The following is an 18,794-nucleotide window of genomic DNA, read 5'->3' as shown; positions in this document are numbered from 1 at the left end:
TTTATTTTGTTTTGTTCTGTGCAGTTATTCTGCTGAATTGCTTGGTTCTTATAACATCTTAATTTATGTTCGCTCCACTGAGTGTTTTCAAAGGCACTGTGTGTTTCATTATGAAATGGGTAAAATAGTGCACCTTCCTTTTAATACCTTGGAGTTGATATCCATTACTTAGTATGAAAGCATCGTCACATCTAGAAGGAAAGTACTAGACAGCCGTTTTGCAGCAGTATATAATAATCGGTTTCCTTAATCTCACTTAAACAAAGGCACCAGTTTTGCCAAAAGTTCGCCAATTATGTTTCAGCTGATTACAGTTAATTACCAGAAAACATGACTGCTTTTCCTAGGTTGCATTCGCACACTTTCACCACCTTTGGATTTTAAGAAAATGAAGCTTGCGCTAAAGTTAGGAACTGTGACTGTTGCCAGTGTGAAGTAAGTTGCTGATGTATTGAATTGCAAGTCGTACAGCACAGGCTAGTGGTGATGCATTGCTTTTGACTGTTGCAGTTCCTCCTGATGGAGAACACTTGTATGCTTCTGTCACTGGCTGCCTGTATGAGATATCATCCTACCATGAGAACTGAAAACAGATCTGTACCACTGAATATAACTTCCTTTTCACATCAGCAGCAATTTACCAGGCTGACTTTTTTTTCGAGTCTGATAGGGTGGATTTCTTTTTATTTCTAGAGCCCCACTATACCCATTGTCAGTAAAGTGCTGGAAATGATATTTATAGTGATTTTACTGGCTTCGGTTTTGATATACACTGTACTGCATTGATTAAAAAATGTGTGCATATGTTACCACCTCTCAGCTGTACTTGTAATGTACAGTCACAATTTCCATAACACCTTTAGAGCAGGTGTCCAGTGTTACTCTTCACCCTATTGTGAATTGTTACATAAACAGCTTATTGTCTAACAAGGAAAGACGAGTTCCGTAGCACTTTCCAGACTTCAGATACAGAATGAGTGGCAAATGTACACCCTTCTATTACTGAGCAAAGGCAAATGTGCGAGTGGTAGTTAATGGCATTAGATGTTGCCTAGTTGCAGCTGGCCTCTAAAGTCATATCTAACTGTTTAGCAGAGATACATGGATTATCCGGTATTCAGAGGCAGAATCCTTAGTCCCCTGTGAAATCCACTTAAATTCCCATTAAAGGACAACAATGACCATTCAGTACATGAACTCCCAGGTGGCAGGTTGAATGGAGCTACCAGTAAGTATTTAACCTTTGGCTAGAGATGTCACAGCAGAGGCATTTTTTTTAATCAAACTGTACATTGCTGGATTAGAGTGACAACATATGGCAGGGCTGTACCAAAGAGGTAATTGTGTCACTGGACATCAGCATTTAAAATAAAAGATATTTGTAGCATTTTTTTTTTTTTTATTAAGTGGAAGAAAGACATCTTATTCCCAAGCAAGATGCAGTGAAGTGGGAAAAAATCAGTTTGTCCAGTAAATGTTTTTTAGTGAAGTTCTGTGGTAGGAAAGCCGCATTGTACTTTGGAAGGTAAATAGTTTTTAAAAAGGTACTTTTGTGACAGGGTAACAAAAAAAATCATTGTCCTTTGTCATTCATTTTTTTCTTTTGTTTCTGTAGAAGTTGGTTTAACACAAATTTCACCTGAACAAAGAGGTCACAATGGAAATGGATTTTCTTGTAAGTTTTTTTTCTTTTGTTTAACTTTTATTACCTTGTGTTGACTTTGTTTTGTTTTTTTTTTTAATCATTTTCTTACTTATGTTTAAATTTTATTGCATTATTTCCCATCTCATTCTTTTGTTTGTGTTTAAACCTACGTGTTCTGTCTAGTAATGAGGGCTGCACAGTGTCTGTTACTGCAGTATTTGATTTCAGCTCTCCAGTAACAGGCACGGTGCTGTTTCCAGTAAGTCATCTCTCTGGTGCATAGCTGCCCTGATAGTAGAGATGTCTTCAACAGATATAGAATAACCATGATTTTGTATAAATAACTGTAGTCACTGTTAGACACCAGCAGCAACATTACTGACCCTGATTTAATCCAATGGGAGATCAGATCTGAGAGGTAGAATTCTTTAATCCAAATTTTCATTTATCTGGCAGCCTGCTTTTTTTTCCATTTGTGTATGTTAATTAGTTGTCATTGTCTGTGGCTAATGTAAGCCTTTAAATGTCAAAAGACTCATGCTTTCATTTATTGTGTGAGGCTGGATGTACAAGAAATGACCATATAAATATAACCACACAAAATGTACTAAGTATATGGTCTTAGAAAAAAGATCAGAATTGTTTAGGGGAGGTTGTATGTAAAAAAAAGTCTTTGACGTAATATGCCTGTAATAATAAAAATTAATGTGGATTTCTGAATTACCGTTTCCCCATATTTATGAAGAACTGGGATCCAGCAGACTGGGGAAAGAAAAAAATCAAGTATCTGTCTCTCTCCTCTTCGGTATCTGTGCTTTGGCAGTTTCTTTTCCAGAAGATTTTATTCTGTAATTAGTATAACTGAAATGACCACAAAGAAGTACTCGGTCCACCAGGCTAAAATAACAAAACGTTTAATGAAGCTCAAGAACAGTGATAAATTAGTAAGCACTTTTGGGAAAACTCCCTTCATCAGACAAATTGCACATAGACAAGGATACTTTTTAAAGGTAGATACAACCAATCAGAAATTAAATAAATTGCCCCTTTAAAATAGGCTTCAATGGGACAACCCCATTTAAACCGGGGCTTCTATCTGCTCTTAACCCAATGATCCACTTAACTTCACAAGGCTCTGTGTAATTAATGAGATCCCCTCCCGTAGGATTAGTATTAATAACTTGCAAAACCATAAAACTAAATGAATGGCCAATATGTTTATTAATATGTTGATATAAAGCATTGTGTTCTAATTCTAACGAATGGCTGAAAAATGTGGTAAAATTATTTGTTTCAACTTACAATTAATTTTACGTACATAAAATGAAGTACATGATAGACATCTAGCTAAATAAATGACATTACTTGTTTGACAATCAGCATATAATTTGGGAAAATACTGTTTATGATTAACTGGATGAATAAAAACATTAGTATGAGATATATGAGTGCATGCTTCACAATGTTTACATGGATAACTTCCTATCCTATCGGAAGCAATAGCACCAGACATTGTACAATTTCTATTAGTGCAGAGAAGTTGCTTCAAATTTTTATTACGTATGAATGTAAAACTAGGGGTATCTCCCACTAAATTATGAATGGTATCATCTGTCAGCAGAATCTTCTTGTTATTACATGTGATCTTACAGATGCCATTAATATCACTGCTGTACTTCATATGTAATTTCAGCCTGTCATTATTCATTCTAGTAATATGGTTAGATCTGTTAAGTAAACATTGTTGGAAGAACCATGCGGCTGTATTAGAGGCACATCTTGTATCCGATAGTCTCTTGTAGCTAACCAGGAAGTGAAGTCATGAACCTCAGATTCAAAATAATCATCCTCTGTATATAGTCTAAACATCCTAAAAGTTTTACCCTTAACTATATTATTAAACACATATCTAGGGTGCATACTATCTTTAACCAACAAATTATTTCTCCAACAGAATTCCCTAAAAAATGAAGTACAAATATTATTAAATAACTTAGATTCATGTTTCACATCTAAAAACTCAATCTCAATGTATGAAAAATTCAGCGTGAAACGTAAGAAACAAGTGGTTGATTCTAAATATGATACAAAATTTTTTAAGGCTTCCCCTGTTCCAGTCCATAACAAAAACATGTCATCCAGAAAACATGAATAATATACTAAAAATTCTTTCCACTCATGTTCAACATTAAAAATAACTTCCTCTTCCCAGTTAGCTAATACTATGTTAGTTTATGAATTAGTGCTGGGGTACCCATGGCTAACCCCCCCCCCCTAACCTTGCCAGTAAAACTGATGCTCAAAGAGGAAGACATTATTTTCTAGGATAGGTCTTAATAACAATATTTGCTTCATAGTTATACTATCAAAAGAACTATGTAATCTCAAAAATTGTTTGACTGCTATAAGACCAAATTCATTAGGGATGACCATGAACAAATTCTGTACATCCAAAGTTACCAATAATAACTGTCCATTAAAAACATTTTCAGATGTATAATCATATAGAGGTTAAAAAATGAGTGGTAACATTCAGAATCTGTGGTACTGAGGATACCACTAATTTAAGTTGTGACTCAGCCTAAAAAGAGCGTGGGGGGTCTAGCTCGTTTTTATGTATTTTAGGTAAGGCATCAAAAACTGGTATAATCGGCTGTTCCACAAAAATAAAATTGAAAATTTCAGCAGACAACATTTCATAGTCCCTAAGCTCTAAAATACAGTCATGTACACCATCTAGTATCTACTTGACCTTAAAAGGACTAATTTTAACAGAAGTATATTCGTTGTCCAGCATACTCAACACCTTAGTAGTATAGTAGTCAGAATCCATTAACACAACAGCGCCGCCCTTATTGACGGGTATAATAGTAACATCCTTATTGTTAATCAAATCTCTCATAGCTTGTCTCTCTTTTACAGTGAAATTAGAACTAGAGGACATGGTGGTAACAAGTGTAACACAGATGCTGCAAATGTACACCAGGTACCATTACATGGAAGGAAACTGAGAAGAGCAGTGTTAAGTGTGTGTGTGTGTGTGTGTGTGTGTGTGTGTGTGTGTGTGTGTGTGCGCATATGTGTGAAGTGTGTGTGTAGGAGACATGAGAAAGAGAGAGAGAGGTGTGTGTACATTTATATGCATATGTACATGTGTGAAATAGAAGCTATGTTTATTTGAATGTAAGTGTGCATGTGCTTATGTGTGTGTGTGTGTGTGTGTGTGTGTGTGTGTGTGTGTGTGTGTGTGTGTGTGTGTGTGTGTGTGTGCATGCATGCATGTGAGACAGAGAGAGACTTTTTGTATAAACTGTGTGTGTGGGCGCACACGTGCATGTGTTTCTGTCTGTCTGTCTGTCTGTTTGTCCGTCCCCAGCTACTGACAAACCTGCAAGACTGCCTTGAATCATCTTCATGTAGCATGCCTTACCAATTGAAAGGACTTTTTCTGGTGGAGCAGTGAATGCAAGGGATGCTGTACTAAGCAGTGAGAGGAGCATAAGTATAATGCAATAATTGCACTAACAAGTATAATTGGTAATACATTTAAGTAGTACTGCTACATAAAGTTATAAAGGCTCGTAGATGTTTACTAGCCTAACGACCACTAGGGCCCGTGGCCCACAAATTTGAGTTATACACATGTGATTTACTGACTGCCTTATTCCATCAGAGACATAGGAGCCAGACGAGGGGTACATTTCTGATTACCCTTCCATTAGTACAAGTTACACTTAAAAATGGGATAGGGAGGGAATCCGCTTCACATGGATGGGGAGCCTGTTCTAAAGAATGGGAATTCTCTGAGAAACATATCTGTCTCACAAACACGTCTTATTTATGTCAAAATCAAAATGCAGGTCTTTTAATCTAGTAGTTTTGATGTCGTTTGTTTTGTGGCTGTGCAAAAGTTTCATCAAAACAGGGTCCAGAGCTGCCCTGTATGCCAGGCAAAGATCACCTCTCAGAAGTCTGTGTGATACTGAGTAAAGATACAGAGCTGTGAGTTGATCAGCATAAGATCAGCATAAGATATTGTGTTTACTCCATATATTCTTTTTGTAAGGCACCTTTGTAGACATTCCAGTTGCTGCATGTTTCTGGTACAGACCAAATGAGGCATTATACTTATTGATGGGTCTGAGGAGGACCAAGTACAGTAGCATGATGACTTCTCTGGGCCTAGATTCCATGCTCTTGCTTATAAGTTGAACAACATAGAAGGATTTTCTTGCTATCTTGGACATATGTTGGTCGAAGGCTGTGTTACTGTCTGAAAGAGTTCCCTGGTCCCTGACTAATGAAACAACTTTTAAGGGTGTTTTACTGATGATGTACTTACAGGAGGTGGTAGACTTCTTAGAAGGTACTGTGATGCCCATGCACTGGCCCAGTAATCAAGGAGCCTTAATTTTTACCACTAACACCAGTAAGGGATGTGCACATTGGGAGGCTAGCAAGTACACACACAATAAAGTACAATTTCCCTTAAGAGCACACAGAGATCACAGTCAGTCTGGGGCTGGTTTCTCGCTTTTTTCTATAGAGCCCAATAAGACTTCCCACTGGCGTAGCTATAGAGTACGGATCTCAGCCGAGTAGTCAAGCCAAAACCTCAAGTACCCCCCCCCCCGTCCAACCAGTGCTTTGTGTCCCTGCCCAAGCAGCTGACACACTTGCGCATGCACACACACACACACACACACACACACACACACAAACACACTCTTGAGACTTGATTTATATACAAACACACAGACACTCCTGGGGAAGGCTGGCACAGGATCACTAGCCACACCACCTTCTGCCCAGGCTACAAGGTAGTAATCACTGCCACCAACTACTCTTATCAGCTACTCTAAAGGCCCTTACCAAAGGGTTTCCAGTTCTACTTTCCAATGTTGTTATTATCCAGTTGGTAATTGTGACTGAGACTTGAAGGTTATATAGGAGTGGCTTGTATAGTATCGCCAAATACATGCAAGTACTCTAATAGCTTAAATATCTCTACACAAAACAGTCACAGTTAAAAGGTTTAAAAATATTTAATAATAAATTATAAAAACACAAGACAATACTTATTAATTCAACACAGTAACAACAGAGAGTTTAGAAATCACAGGAAATACCTTAAAACAACATTGTAGGACAGTCTCACATAAATGTAGAAAAACATCTACACTAAGCTGGCTATATTACTATCTACCTCTAAGAGAAATACTAAGATCTAAGTCTTACTTACAGAGCAAAGCAAGTGCTGGTGAGTTTCAGCTTCAGGACAAAATATAAAATGCACCTCTTTCCCTCTGAGATAGTTCTTAAATTGATAATACACACTAAACAGGCAAACAACCAGCTGGTAAATGCAAACTGTTCCACCAAACAAGCAAAGGTAACGGCAAAAAAAAAATATGGTAGCAGTTGTACAAAGTATAGCTCCAGACCACATAAAATAAACCAAGAGCTTTAATATTTGATAAGCACGTCCGTGGCTTCTTCAGACCATATACAAATGTAAAAACACAAGTCTTATCATAGATAGCCCATATTTACAAGCATACTTAGGTGAATGATGTTACGACAGGTTGGGTAAAATTCCACAGCATTCTTACTAAGTGGAAATATTTTTGATATGTTTGTAAATATGGGCTATCTGTGATAAGACTGCTTAAAACAAGGTTTGAGAACTTTACCCTTCTTACTGAAATACCATATATTTAAACATATTTGCGGATAGAGTTTATCCATTACAAAGCAGTGATATTGTCTGTGCATAATACATTTATTACTCATTTAGGATGATGTGAGTAATTATTTGTACATATATACATTTGTATATATTTACAACTATGCATAATTTATTTGCTATATTAGAATCACCTTCTCATCCTATATATGATATCTGTAAGTATTTTATTATGTAGATTACATATAACTATAACTATACACATAGAGTTATCTATAATATATATGCTTATATTAAAGCATTCATCCATCTTTAAATGGCTGTTAGAAGACCCTATTCATATAAAGTACACTATATTTAAAGCACTATATAGTGGTGTAAGAACACATTTAGTAAACAGCAATATATTCTTCCGAATGTCCTATGAAGTATATACTAGGGGCTGTATGTAGGACAAGAACATGAAATAAGTCCTGTTTTTTATATAAACTGGTGACATATATGTCAGCACCAAATTGCCCATATATATATATTGAACTATTACTATCCATAGAATATATATTTTATGGTTTGAATGGGTTGCCCAGAGGTATCGAGCTAAAGTTATGTATATTATATTTGTATAAAATTGTGCCTGGATGTATGAATATAATGTGTTGTGTGCTTATATTATATATATTTGATTGACACATGAAAGACAGAAATGCAACAATATGATTTGTTTCTATGGGGAAAAGCATAAACGTCTCTTGATTAAAACTGTTTATATATATGAATTTGTGACTTGGTGCATTCTTAATTATCTAGCAATGATATAAATTCTATAATACTTGGTTGTCTATCATAATTAAATGAAGAAAGTGGGAGGGAGTAAAACGGAGCATTTGCCGAGTGTGATGATGTCACTGCGCATGCGCAAAGGCGCTGCAATGATGACGAGCGCACTTCTCTCATTTTTAACATTTCTAACTTTTGAAAATGGAATATAACATAATGGGAGTGCAATATAAGTATATCTTAAGTGGATTACACTTGCTGGAAAAGTTTAACAGTCGAAAATGTGATGGGAAGCAGTCGAGTTTTAAAACAGAACTTGAACACATGGCATGGGTAACCTGTTTGCATTTTAAACTGCAGTTTTATTTACACTGTTAGAAGTAATAGGAATTCTATATTCTTATATATAGAAGGTTAGACCTAGAGCTGTTATTGTTATATTTTTAAGTAACAGCATATGTATGAAGTAAAGTAGATATCATAGTGCAATATGACTTTAGCAAAGAATATATAATGAATAGAGACTTTAGCATCACTGCTGTTTAAATAATGATGTTTAGCATAATATATAGCATCTGACATGCTGTTGATAGAAGCAATGCTTGAAATGTTTCTGAATGCTCTGAAATGTTTCTAAATATGAAATGCTTGCTGATGCCTATGAATGCTTTGATTGCTGAATAAAATTTTTAATTTGCTATAAAAACTGTATTTTAAAAGTAATACTATGCAATATAGATGAAGGGATTGATGCTTTTAAAAGAGGGTGTGTCTGAAGTAACTTGATTGACTGGGAGTGGTCTTTCAGGTTAATGAGGTATACAGGGACAGCTTTAAAAACCTCTCTGTTTGTGTTTTTACATTTGTATGTGGTCTGAAGAAGCCACGGACAGTGGTGAAAGCGCTTACCGAATATTAAAGTTCTTGGTTTATTTTATGTGGTTTGAAGCTGTACTTCGTACAACTGCTACCATATTTTTCTTTGCTGTGGTAATACACATTACTGCTGACTCATCTCAGATTACATCATTTTTGTCACCTCTGCTGAAGTTCCCAGGCTAACAGAACTTAAAATTTAACATTTCTTTGTGATCTGCAACTGCCAGGAAGTCACAGAGGAGTAAAAGACACTTTACATGTGAAACCTAGAAATTATCTCTGTCTTAAGACAATAAAAAGAAACTCCTAGCCTAGACATCCTGTCTGTTAGCTTGAGATCACACACAGTCATAAAATTCTTTACTTATTTTCTCAGAGTTTTCAAGGTAACTCTGTATGTCCCAGTTTTCTGCCATGAAAACATACATTGCATAGGCATAGAGTTTATACACATTTCTGCTTTCTTCCAGCAGGGTGCACTGTAGTTACATTTTTGAAGCTCAGCGCATAACATAGTTTTCTTACATTTATGAAACAATCCTGAGGACCATATTAATATTTACAATGACATAGAATTATTTACAAAATTCTATCTAGCTCGGCTGACAGCCTCTCAGTTTATCACAGGTACTATAATGCATTTCTTCATAGTAAGTTTTAAGCCATGGCTTTTGCACCAAGCGTTTGTCTGTATTAGACCTTCCTGAAGGGTGTTCATATCTTGGGAGAATTCATTGACTGCCCCCAGTTTTCAATAGTTTGTGAACTTGGTCAGGCAAGGCCTTTGATATTGGCTTGGACATTTGAGAAGTAGATGCCAAAGAGGAATGGGTCCAGCAGAGAATCCTAGAGGAGTCAACTGGTAACTGGGGTCTTTTTTTGGAAGTAGCCTAACCGATTCTAACCTCTTGGTTCCTATCAGTGGGCCAGCTAGCTATCCAGGCTGTTATAAAGGGGTTTATACCTAGTTCTGTATGTTTGTTGACATTCCCCAAGTGGGGTGTTTTATCAAATTCTTTAGTCAGATCTAGGTAGGCAGTATGCACAATTTTCCTCTGATCTATTGCCTAAGTGATCCTGTATTTTCCACCATGTGTCTTGCTCTGCATAGCATATATTGCAGGAAAAAGTACTGAACAGAAAGTACATTTAGTTTCATAAACGAATCATTAGTAGCATTTGTATTGCTGAAGTATTTGTAAAGTACTAAAAGTCTGTTTAATTAACTTCATGCTTTTCCTGAATTTCTGTATTTTGCTAGTTCTGTGGAGCAGTAGTTAGAATGCGTTCATAAAGGTAATTCTGACATCTTCTCCTGCGTCATTAGTCACAACTTACTTGTCCAACAGCCCTGTTGTTATTCCAAAGCAGCAGTTTTATAGCATAAAGAATGGAGCTGTGTTATTGATTGATAGTAGTGGTGTTAAGAGATAACCACTAACATCAGGTAGGTAATTATGAAAAGTAAAAAAAAAAAATAAAGAAAAGAAAAATAATACAATTCCAGTCAATTGACTGGTTGACATGTTTTATAGTCTTGTAAATATTTTAGGTATTATTCTGACATTTTGCTGAAATGATAAGTAGAATTTAAGGAAAGCCATATTATTACTAATTGGAAAATGAACAAGTTTTCCATTTAAAAACTGAGGCGAAACTTTGTGTCTGAGTGTGTTTATATATGTACATTCGTATGAGAATGTTTGTGGGTAACTGTACCACTACTCTGAGGTTATTGAAAATAAGGTTGTATCTTTTCCACCAAAGGTGCTGCATCCTTTGAGTTGATGGTATCAACTATGGGGTACAAGGTCTGTGCCCCTAAACAGGGGGCCATTGGAGACCCACCTAATAGAAAATTAATGTCTATGTTTTTAATTTATGCATGAATATCATTTTTTAAATCATCTCTGTTAACATCTTTTCAAAACAAATTAACCATATATCAAATAAAGTTTGTACAATCCCATCTAACAGATCAGAAAAACCAGAGTAAAGCATTCATAAAACATTAACCTGTGCATCATCTGCATAGTCATATGCATACAGTCATGAAAAGTAACGATAAATCACCCTGTGCTCAGAGGTAAAAAATGCTGATGTGTTTTACCTTGCATTGGTAACAGTGAATCAGAAATACTCTACTAATGAAAGCCTGCCTGACGAATATCATTAACAAGAAACAGATCAACTGCAATACAAAACTAACATTACTGGTGTGTCTGTGACTGAAAAGGACTTTTTTGTACTTTGCTGTGCTGTGCTGCTGTGATTTAGCTTGCTGTGGATTGTTTTTGTGCTTGTTCATTAAAGCAGTTGTCCGTTTTGCTGAGCTCCATGTGTGCCTTATTTTAGGTTTACTTTTTTGTACTTACTATGAACTTAACACTGTAAATGTTGATATGTACTTCTTATAGGTTCATAGGTTCATAGTTTAGTACTAAGCTAACTGCCCTTGCAAGCCATTTTAAGCCTAGCCAATTATCCCTTGTGAGATTTAAACCCTGCACCTTGTGTTTGTAAGGCAAACACCTTAGCCATTAAGCCACCCTCCCAACCCCAGCCACCCTCCCAACCCCTTGTATACTTAATGTTGATAAGGCTTGATCCTCTTCACTATAACTGCAAGAAGACACGATACAAATGCCAGCTGTAGTCTCTCTTGTAAACAGGCAATAGGGCTAGTGGTTTAACCCAGCCCATGAAGTGTAACTAACTAACTAAATAAATAAATAATATATAACATTTGAGTAGTGGCTCTGTACATACTGCTAAGTTTTTGGCCATTGTTGTTGCATGAATGGGGGTCAGATGTTGTGAATGCAAGTCTTTCTTAACTTTAATGTAATTTGGTGTCATTTTCTGAACTTTCTAGTTTACTGACAGACACCTTATTGGTAGGTAGTTGGTTTTGTATACAGTACATATTCAAAGTATTGTAAGCTGCACAATTTACACCTTCTTCTATAGTGCACATTGGTCATATGACATTGTTTTTTTGTGGCCTTTCAGATACTTTGAATAAGTCTGAGGTAATGCATTTGAAAACATTCCAGTCTTCGATAGATGTTTTTCAGCAGGTTTATGTCTCTGTTCCTTACAGTACAGTTGATTTTATGGTACACTGGAATATGTATGCATTGATGTGTTCTAATTTTTGTTTGGATGACAGCACCTTTTTTTTCTTTATAATTTTTTAGGTTGTTAAATGCTGTGGTGGTTGTGCCTTTGCAATCTGGAGTAGTCTGTCATCTGTCTTGTGTGTGTGTGTGTGTGTGTGTGTGTGTGTGTGTGTGTGTGTGTGTGTGTGTGTGTGTGTGTGCGTGTGTGTGCGTGTGTGTGTGTGTGTGTGTGTGCATGCGCACGCACATTTGCATGTTTCTGTGGGTGTCTTATGTACGGCAATCAATGTATTTAAAAATTTTGGTTTGTTTTTGTGGTTCATTATTTAACACCAGTTGAAGATTCTTCATTACAGTTGACATAACCTTTGCTTTTATGGGCTTGTTTTAGCCCAAAGCATTCAGAGTAACACTGATGAGAATACACATCCCTGACTTATGCAGTCTTGACTGTGACTGGCTCTGTAATCGTAAATTCTGTTTGACAGTACTCTGAGCATCATGAGCAATGTCCTATGTAATACTTAACCAGCTTGTTTGGCAGTCCTACCTTGTGGAGTGAATTCCTCTTGAGGTGCTGTGATTTCTGATAGATCTTCCCAGAGTCTGCTGTTTAGATTCACTACTGTTGCCTAATTTATAATGTTTTATATTGTTCTGGATTCTAACCTGCCTTGAAAAATGTTTCATTATCAAAAGATGTTCTTCATACTCAGTGTTGCAGTAATCATTCTTGGATCATTCTGCCATGCAGAAGTCCGTGACCAACCCTTTTTCCAGAGCCTTTATGTCATCCTTAGTCAATGAATGTCCAAAGACCATTGTCTGCATATCAGGGTATAACAAGGGCATTCTTTTGGTGCCATCTTTTGTTGTTTCTAACTGTGCAACTTTGTGTGCTCGGTACACTCAAAATTTGTTGGTCGGCTCACTTTTTCAGAGAACCTTATTCCTCCATTCAGATAAGTACTCAACTCGGGAATTTTGCCTACTAATGTAATGTTATAAAAAGTCAACAATTGCTTGAAGTGTGGGAAGCAAATCCTGTGTAAAGGTTTTCACTTGTTTTCTGCGTGTGGCCTCAGCATGGTGTCTGTAATTGTCCTAACTGTGCAAAATTCCATGTGAGAACTTTAAAACATACTAGATGCCCATATGGAGTTCTTGTCTTCACCTTTCCTGGTGGCATCATAATCCACTGCTACTGCAGGCCCAGTGTCAGCTAGTATCATTCTAAAAAACAGAAATGCAAAAGGCCAAGGGCCCTGAAGTTACTTAGAAAGCTCCAACTCTAGGTCATAAGTCAACCAATGACCCAGGTGTTGTGCCTTTGCAGGCCATGGCCTGGTGACTCCTGGGCCCAAACCCTCTTGTGCTACTCCTTGGGTGTCTCTGGCCTACCTGTAAATACTACTATGACATACACTTCATGTGGGTCTGAGATTGGTCAGCAGTCCACAGCTTCCAACATCTGTGCTATGGGTCTTAGGTAAGACTCCCTGTCTTCCTCAGCTACTGAAGCTACAACAGAAGTAGTGGTCAGATGACTGCATCCTCATGTCACCCCTTTAAAACAGACAACCAAACCACTTCTTTTTCTTCACCACCGCCTCCATCCACTTCTTTTCAGACTGAAGGCCAAGATCTCTTTAAAACAGTGCAGGAGTTTATCCCCTTTATGAAATCTAGAGAGCTGTCTCCTGCTTCCACTTTTGAGGCCTCTCCATCTAAAAGAAACAGGGAAGTAGGATTTTGGGAAGACTCCTCTATCTCTGATTCATGGACTGACATACTGTGAGTGTACTGAGCACACTTGAAGAGTATTGGACTGCACAGCTAGAAAGAGCTTAAGATCCCCAATGTAGACCATTCTTATACCCTAACATCCAGTCAAACTTCAGATGTCCGTTGGCTAAGGATGATGTAAAGACCCTGGAAATTGGACTGGTCTTGGGCTTCTGTATGGCCGGGAGAGGGAGGGTTAGGAAAATGAAAGAACAAATGAAACCTGTTAATGACATATTTGGTTGTCACAGTCACCACTCAGACTTTTTTGACCTGAGATTTCAATCCAGTGTAACAGAAAGGAAGAGAGCACCTGTCATTTGGTTATGAATAATAGCTCAGATTGCAGAGAGCAGGTGTGGATGGTACTATGGCGTGAGGTGGTCGGCTCTGCTAATTCTTTTGGCCCATTCCACAATGCCAGCTATTAAGCTGTAGCCCTCCTGATTGCCCACAAACCCACTGCTTCCTTGAAAGCTCCACTTCTATGTAAGGCACAGCAAGATTTCATATGTGAAGAATGCACAGAAAAATTTGCTCCATGCATCTTACCCCAGGAAGGAGCGAGGCCTCATCATTCTAGTCCTATCTGATACAAGCTTCAGCATGTGTCCAGGCCGCTGATTGGACCTGGGTCACATGATTGCCCCTCTCCCCCCACCACTGCCTAGCTTGGACTGTACTGGAGGCTAGACGACTAGCAGTAGGCAACCAGCTGTTAAAGGGTGTGTACAGACTGCTGCAGAGTTGCATAGTGTTTCAGGCATTTTTCTTTTCTGTATAGACATTGTCTACATCAGTTGTAGAGTCATGAATGGATGGTGGGAAGTAAATGAAAAGTAGGCCCTGCCTTGATGACCTTATGACATGAATGGGATATGCATCCTGACCTAGAAGTAAACGAAAATTAGGGCCATGAATGGGATATGCATCCTGACCTTCAGCTCTGGAATGAATTAATAAGTAAGAGGCCAATATATGCACCCATAGTTTTTTTTCTTCAGAAATTGTATGTTCTATCTAGTGAACAGTGTATTACAAGGAAAGTAATTGAGTCACATCTCCCATTTTACATGTTGTTGTGAATTAATATGTATAGCTGCTAACTTTCTACCTTGATCTTTCAGCTGCTCCAAGTTCAGATGACGTTGCCCTGTATGTAGGCATTGTGATAGCTGTGATTGTGTGCCTTGGAATTTCAGTAGTTGTGGGACTGCTAGTTTACAGAAAGAACCACCGAGACTTTGAATCTGATATCATTGATTCCTCAGCACTTAATGGTGGATTCCAGCCTGTCAACATCAAGACTGCTCGACAAGGTAAGTTACCAGTACAACCCTCAAAAAAAAAAGCTAGAAATAGGAAACTGGAATACAGCTGTGTGTCGTTGCTTGTTGCATCTTATGTACTTCTTGCAGACAGAGAAAATCAGGTGGTGTAATAAACAGCAAACTCTGTGCGATTTAGTTTAACATGTTTATTTTAATGTACTCATGCTGCAAAGAACAAATGTTTCTGAATAGAAATACTTCAAAAGATCCCCTGGCTTGCTGTGGCATTTCAGTATTTTTTTTTACTTCACCCTAACTTCCTCCATACAGCCTCAGGCTGTTCTTCCTGTTTCTGCACTCACCCATCCCTGAATCCCACATTTTCTCCTTGCTGAGCTGTCACCACAGATGTGACCTTTCACTGGATGGGCTCCCCTACTACTTAAGAAGCCATCCTCAGTGCTCCTCAATGTTAGGCCCAGGAAGAAAGATGCATGGTGGAGAATAATGAGCACAGACCCTGGAACCCACCATCCTGGTGCTGGCTGTTCAGTTGCCCCAGCTGTGCAACTGGCTACTGCAGTGACATCAAGACAGCGTCACTTCTCCTATCTTAAATCTATGATGTCCTTCAATGCTTCTGGTCTTCACCAGACAAATCCACATTCTGGTTGCCTGCAAAGCAGATGGATGCCCTGCCTGTGCACGATCACTTCTTATTTTTTCTAGAAGGCACTTCTTTTGTAGTACTCAAAATTTCTAATACAGAATGCAGAACACACCCGTGGAGACAATAATTCAACTGCAGCAAGGTAATGGTAACAAGCAGGTTTAATACCAACACGAATCCTTCACAGAACAACTTGATGACAAGCGCTTTCGCCTGGACAATTCCAGGCTTTTTCAAGTCAGAGCAAACAAAGCAAACTGGAAAAACAGTGCTTAAATAGCTGAGTCACATGCTGAATTTAATTGGTACTTGGAAAGCAATTAAAAAGTAATTAGAAAGCATTTCAAGATGATGAAAAATTCAGTCTTGATAAAGCTCTTTAAAAACACATAGTGTTCAGTGTAACACATTCTAACACTCCTGATAGTATATACACTATACAAAATAAAGTAAAAAGATCATGTAGTGTGCAAATTATACATTTTCTGATAAATATTCCCTATCTGCATTAAAAACATCCAAGACTACAACTTGTATATAAAAAGAAATACCAAAACATAAATATGTATCAACAAGCTATAAGCAAGTAAATAAGTACTGTTTACATGTAAAAAGAGCACAACTATGCTTGGAAAATGTAATAAGAACTGTTGGTAAAGCATAAATATGCTAACAGCAAGTACTAAAAAAACATTATAATAATACAGACTATAATCTAGCTCGTCTGAGCCTGAGAACTGGTCCTATGCTTAACGTCTCGTTCATGCCAGGCATGCTGCCAGCATCAAGCCTCAGCTGCCAGATTAATTCCCTGACTTCCAAGGTGGACTCCCAGTCCCCCCCTCTATTGCTGGGATGGACTTGTTCAAGCACCATGAAAGTTAACTTAAAATTGGGACAACTGAGGGAGTGTTTATAGAATGCGTTACTATCTTTCTTTTTGTCTATATCATAGATATGTTCATATATACGCTTTCTAAACTCCCTTTCAGTTTTCCTATGTAGCACTTTACCATAGGTCAAGCAACACCCAATGTATACTACTCCTTTCGTGTTGCAAGTGTGATGACCATGTGGTTTCAAATTGACACTGCGTGCTTTTAAATATAACTGACTGTTGTTGATTATAAAAGAGCATTGTTTGCACATGCCACATTTAAAAGTACCATTCCTTTGTTTGGTGGTCGTACAAGTAGTGCTATGTTTTTGTTCGAAAACTTCTTTTAAATTACGGCCTCTTTTTCTAACAAAGGATGGTTTCTTGGAAATCAAATTCTTAAATTCATCATTGGTTTGTAATACAAACCAAAACTTCATAATTGTATTTTCTATCTCCCTTGAATTCTCTGAGTAAGTATAAATGAACTGACTCTGGTTCTCTTGGGTTTGTGTGTTGGGAATCATAGTGTTAAAAACCACAGCCTCCTTATTCCCAAATAATGGTGTGTATGCAGAATCCCTTTTACTAAGTATTTCATGGATGAGATTATTCACCAAGTAGTCTGGATAACCTCTATCTGCAAACATCACCTTAAGGTTGTTGGCTTCATCAATAAAATCAGATAACCTGCTACACATACGGGATGCTCTGATAAGCAAGCCTTTAACTATCCCTTTCTTTTGTTGAAAAGGGTGCTGGCTATTAAAATGTAGCAGGGAATTGGAGAATGAGGGTTTTCTATAAACTTTAGAATACAGTTCACCTGTTTGAGCATCTCTCAAGATTGCTACATCTAGATAATGAAGTTCATTCTCATTAATTTCATGGGTAAAGGATAGAAAATCAGTAGAAGAGTTAATATGCTCCAAAAACCCTGTCACTTGTTCTCTGGTGCCATCCCAGATGATACATATATCATCCAAGTAACGGCAATAAAAGTAATATATTGTGCCCAAGTGGACTGGAATATAAACTGTGCTCCCATCTGTGCAATACCGTGTTGGCGTGCGGTGGCACAGGAAGCACCCATGGCCACTCCTTTTGTTTGTTTAAACAATTCCCCATTGAAAAACACATAGCTATTATTTAGAACAATGTAGAGCATATCAGAAATTAAGTTAATGATGTTACTACTGAGACTAGTTTCAAACCTAAGAAAATCAGTAAACCATTCAACCCCAACAGTATGAGGTATGCTAGGGAATAGGTCTTTAATGTCCACAGTGATCATCAAAGAAGAAGTAAGGCATTTTTCTTTTGGGAAAAGTTTGAGGAACTCCCAGGAATCTTTTATCACATGGGTCATAGCCAGGGTGTGCTTTTTAGTAACAAAATCTATAAATTTGGAAATGGGTTCCTCGCCTGAGACAATTGGTCTAAACGGATTAATATTTTATGAGTTTTGGGGATTCCAAAAATAATAGGAACCCTGGGTTTGTTAACTAAAAGAAAATTGTACAATTGCTCATTAATGACACCTTGTAATAAGTGATCGTATAATGTGTATTTGATCTTGGCTACAGCTATATTGTACTCATTGCGAGATATGAGACAATACTGCTGGTCGTTGTGTAGCATGTTGTGTATGATTTCTTCATAAGTGTGGTCATACATAAGTACCACACCACCGCCCTTGTCGGTTTCATGACCCTGGCGTGTTCCCTTGAAAGTAAAGAAATAAATTCAAGTTCTTGTTTGGTTAAATTAGAATGCTGCGTGTTCCCAGAACGTAACAACTTGTCTCGTAGTTCATGTTCTACTAGCTCCTCATAAAGCTTTAAAGGTTGCACCATGGGGGGATTAAAGGTGCTTTTTCTAGTGAGCCCACTAATATTGTGTGTTGTATTTTTAGAAAATGCTTTAAATTCAATGCTCTAGTAAAAAGTTTAAGTTCTACCAATAGATTAGCCAAGTTAGTTCTATTGGAAGGTACAAATTGGAAGCCTTTGGTAAAAATGTCAAAGGCCAACATGTCTATTGAAATTTCAGTAAAATTGTAAATGCTGAAATTATTCATTT

At 37.4% G+C, this 18,794-nt stretch overlaps 1 protein-coding gene across 3 annotated transcripts in view; it reads left to right on the top strand.

Moving 5' to 3' along the window:
- UNC5C (unc-5 netrin receptor C) overlaps window positions 1–18,794 on the top strand; it is a 1,141,364-nt gene that overhangs the window by 957,690 nt on the left and 164,880 nt on the right. For 2 of the 3 annotated variants that reach the window (XM_044061271.1, XM_044061270.1), the window contains exons 8-9: window positions 1,616–1,675; window positions 15,022–15,213. In XM_044061271.1, the coding sequence (XP_043917206.1) occupies window positions 1,616–1,675; window positions 15,022–15,213 (252 nt within the window). The remainder of the gene's footprint in view (window positions 1–1,615; window positions 1,676–15,021; window positions 15,214–18,794) is intronic. The other variant, XM_044061273.1, reaches the window with a different exon arrangement.

The sequence above is a fragment of the Protopterus annectens genome, chromosome 2.part0 (genome assembly GCF_019279795.1).
Source record: "Protopterus annectens isolate FY-2018-M chromosome 2.part0, PAN1.0, whole genome shotgun sequence".
Lineage (NCBI taxonomy): Eukaryota > Metazoa > Chordata > Ceratodontiformes > Protopteridae > Protopterus > Protopterus annectens.
This window is presented reverse-complemented; position numbering and strand designations above follow the sequence as displayed.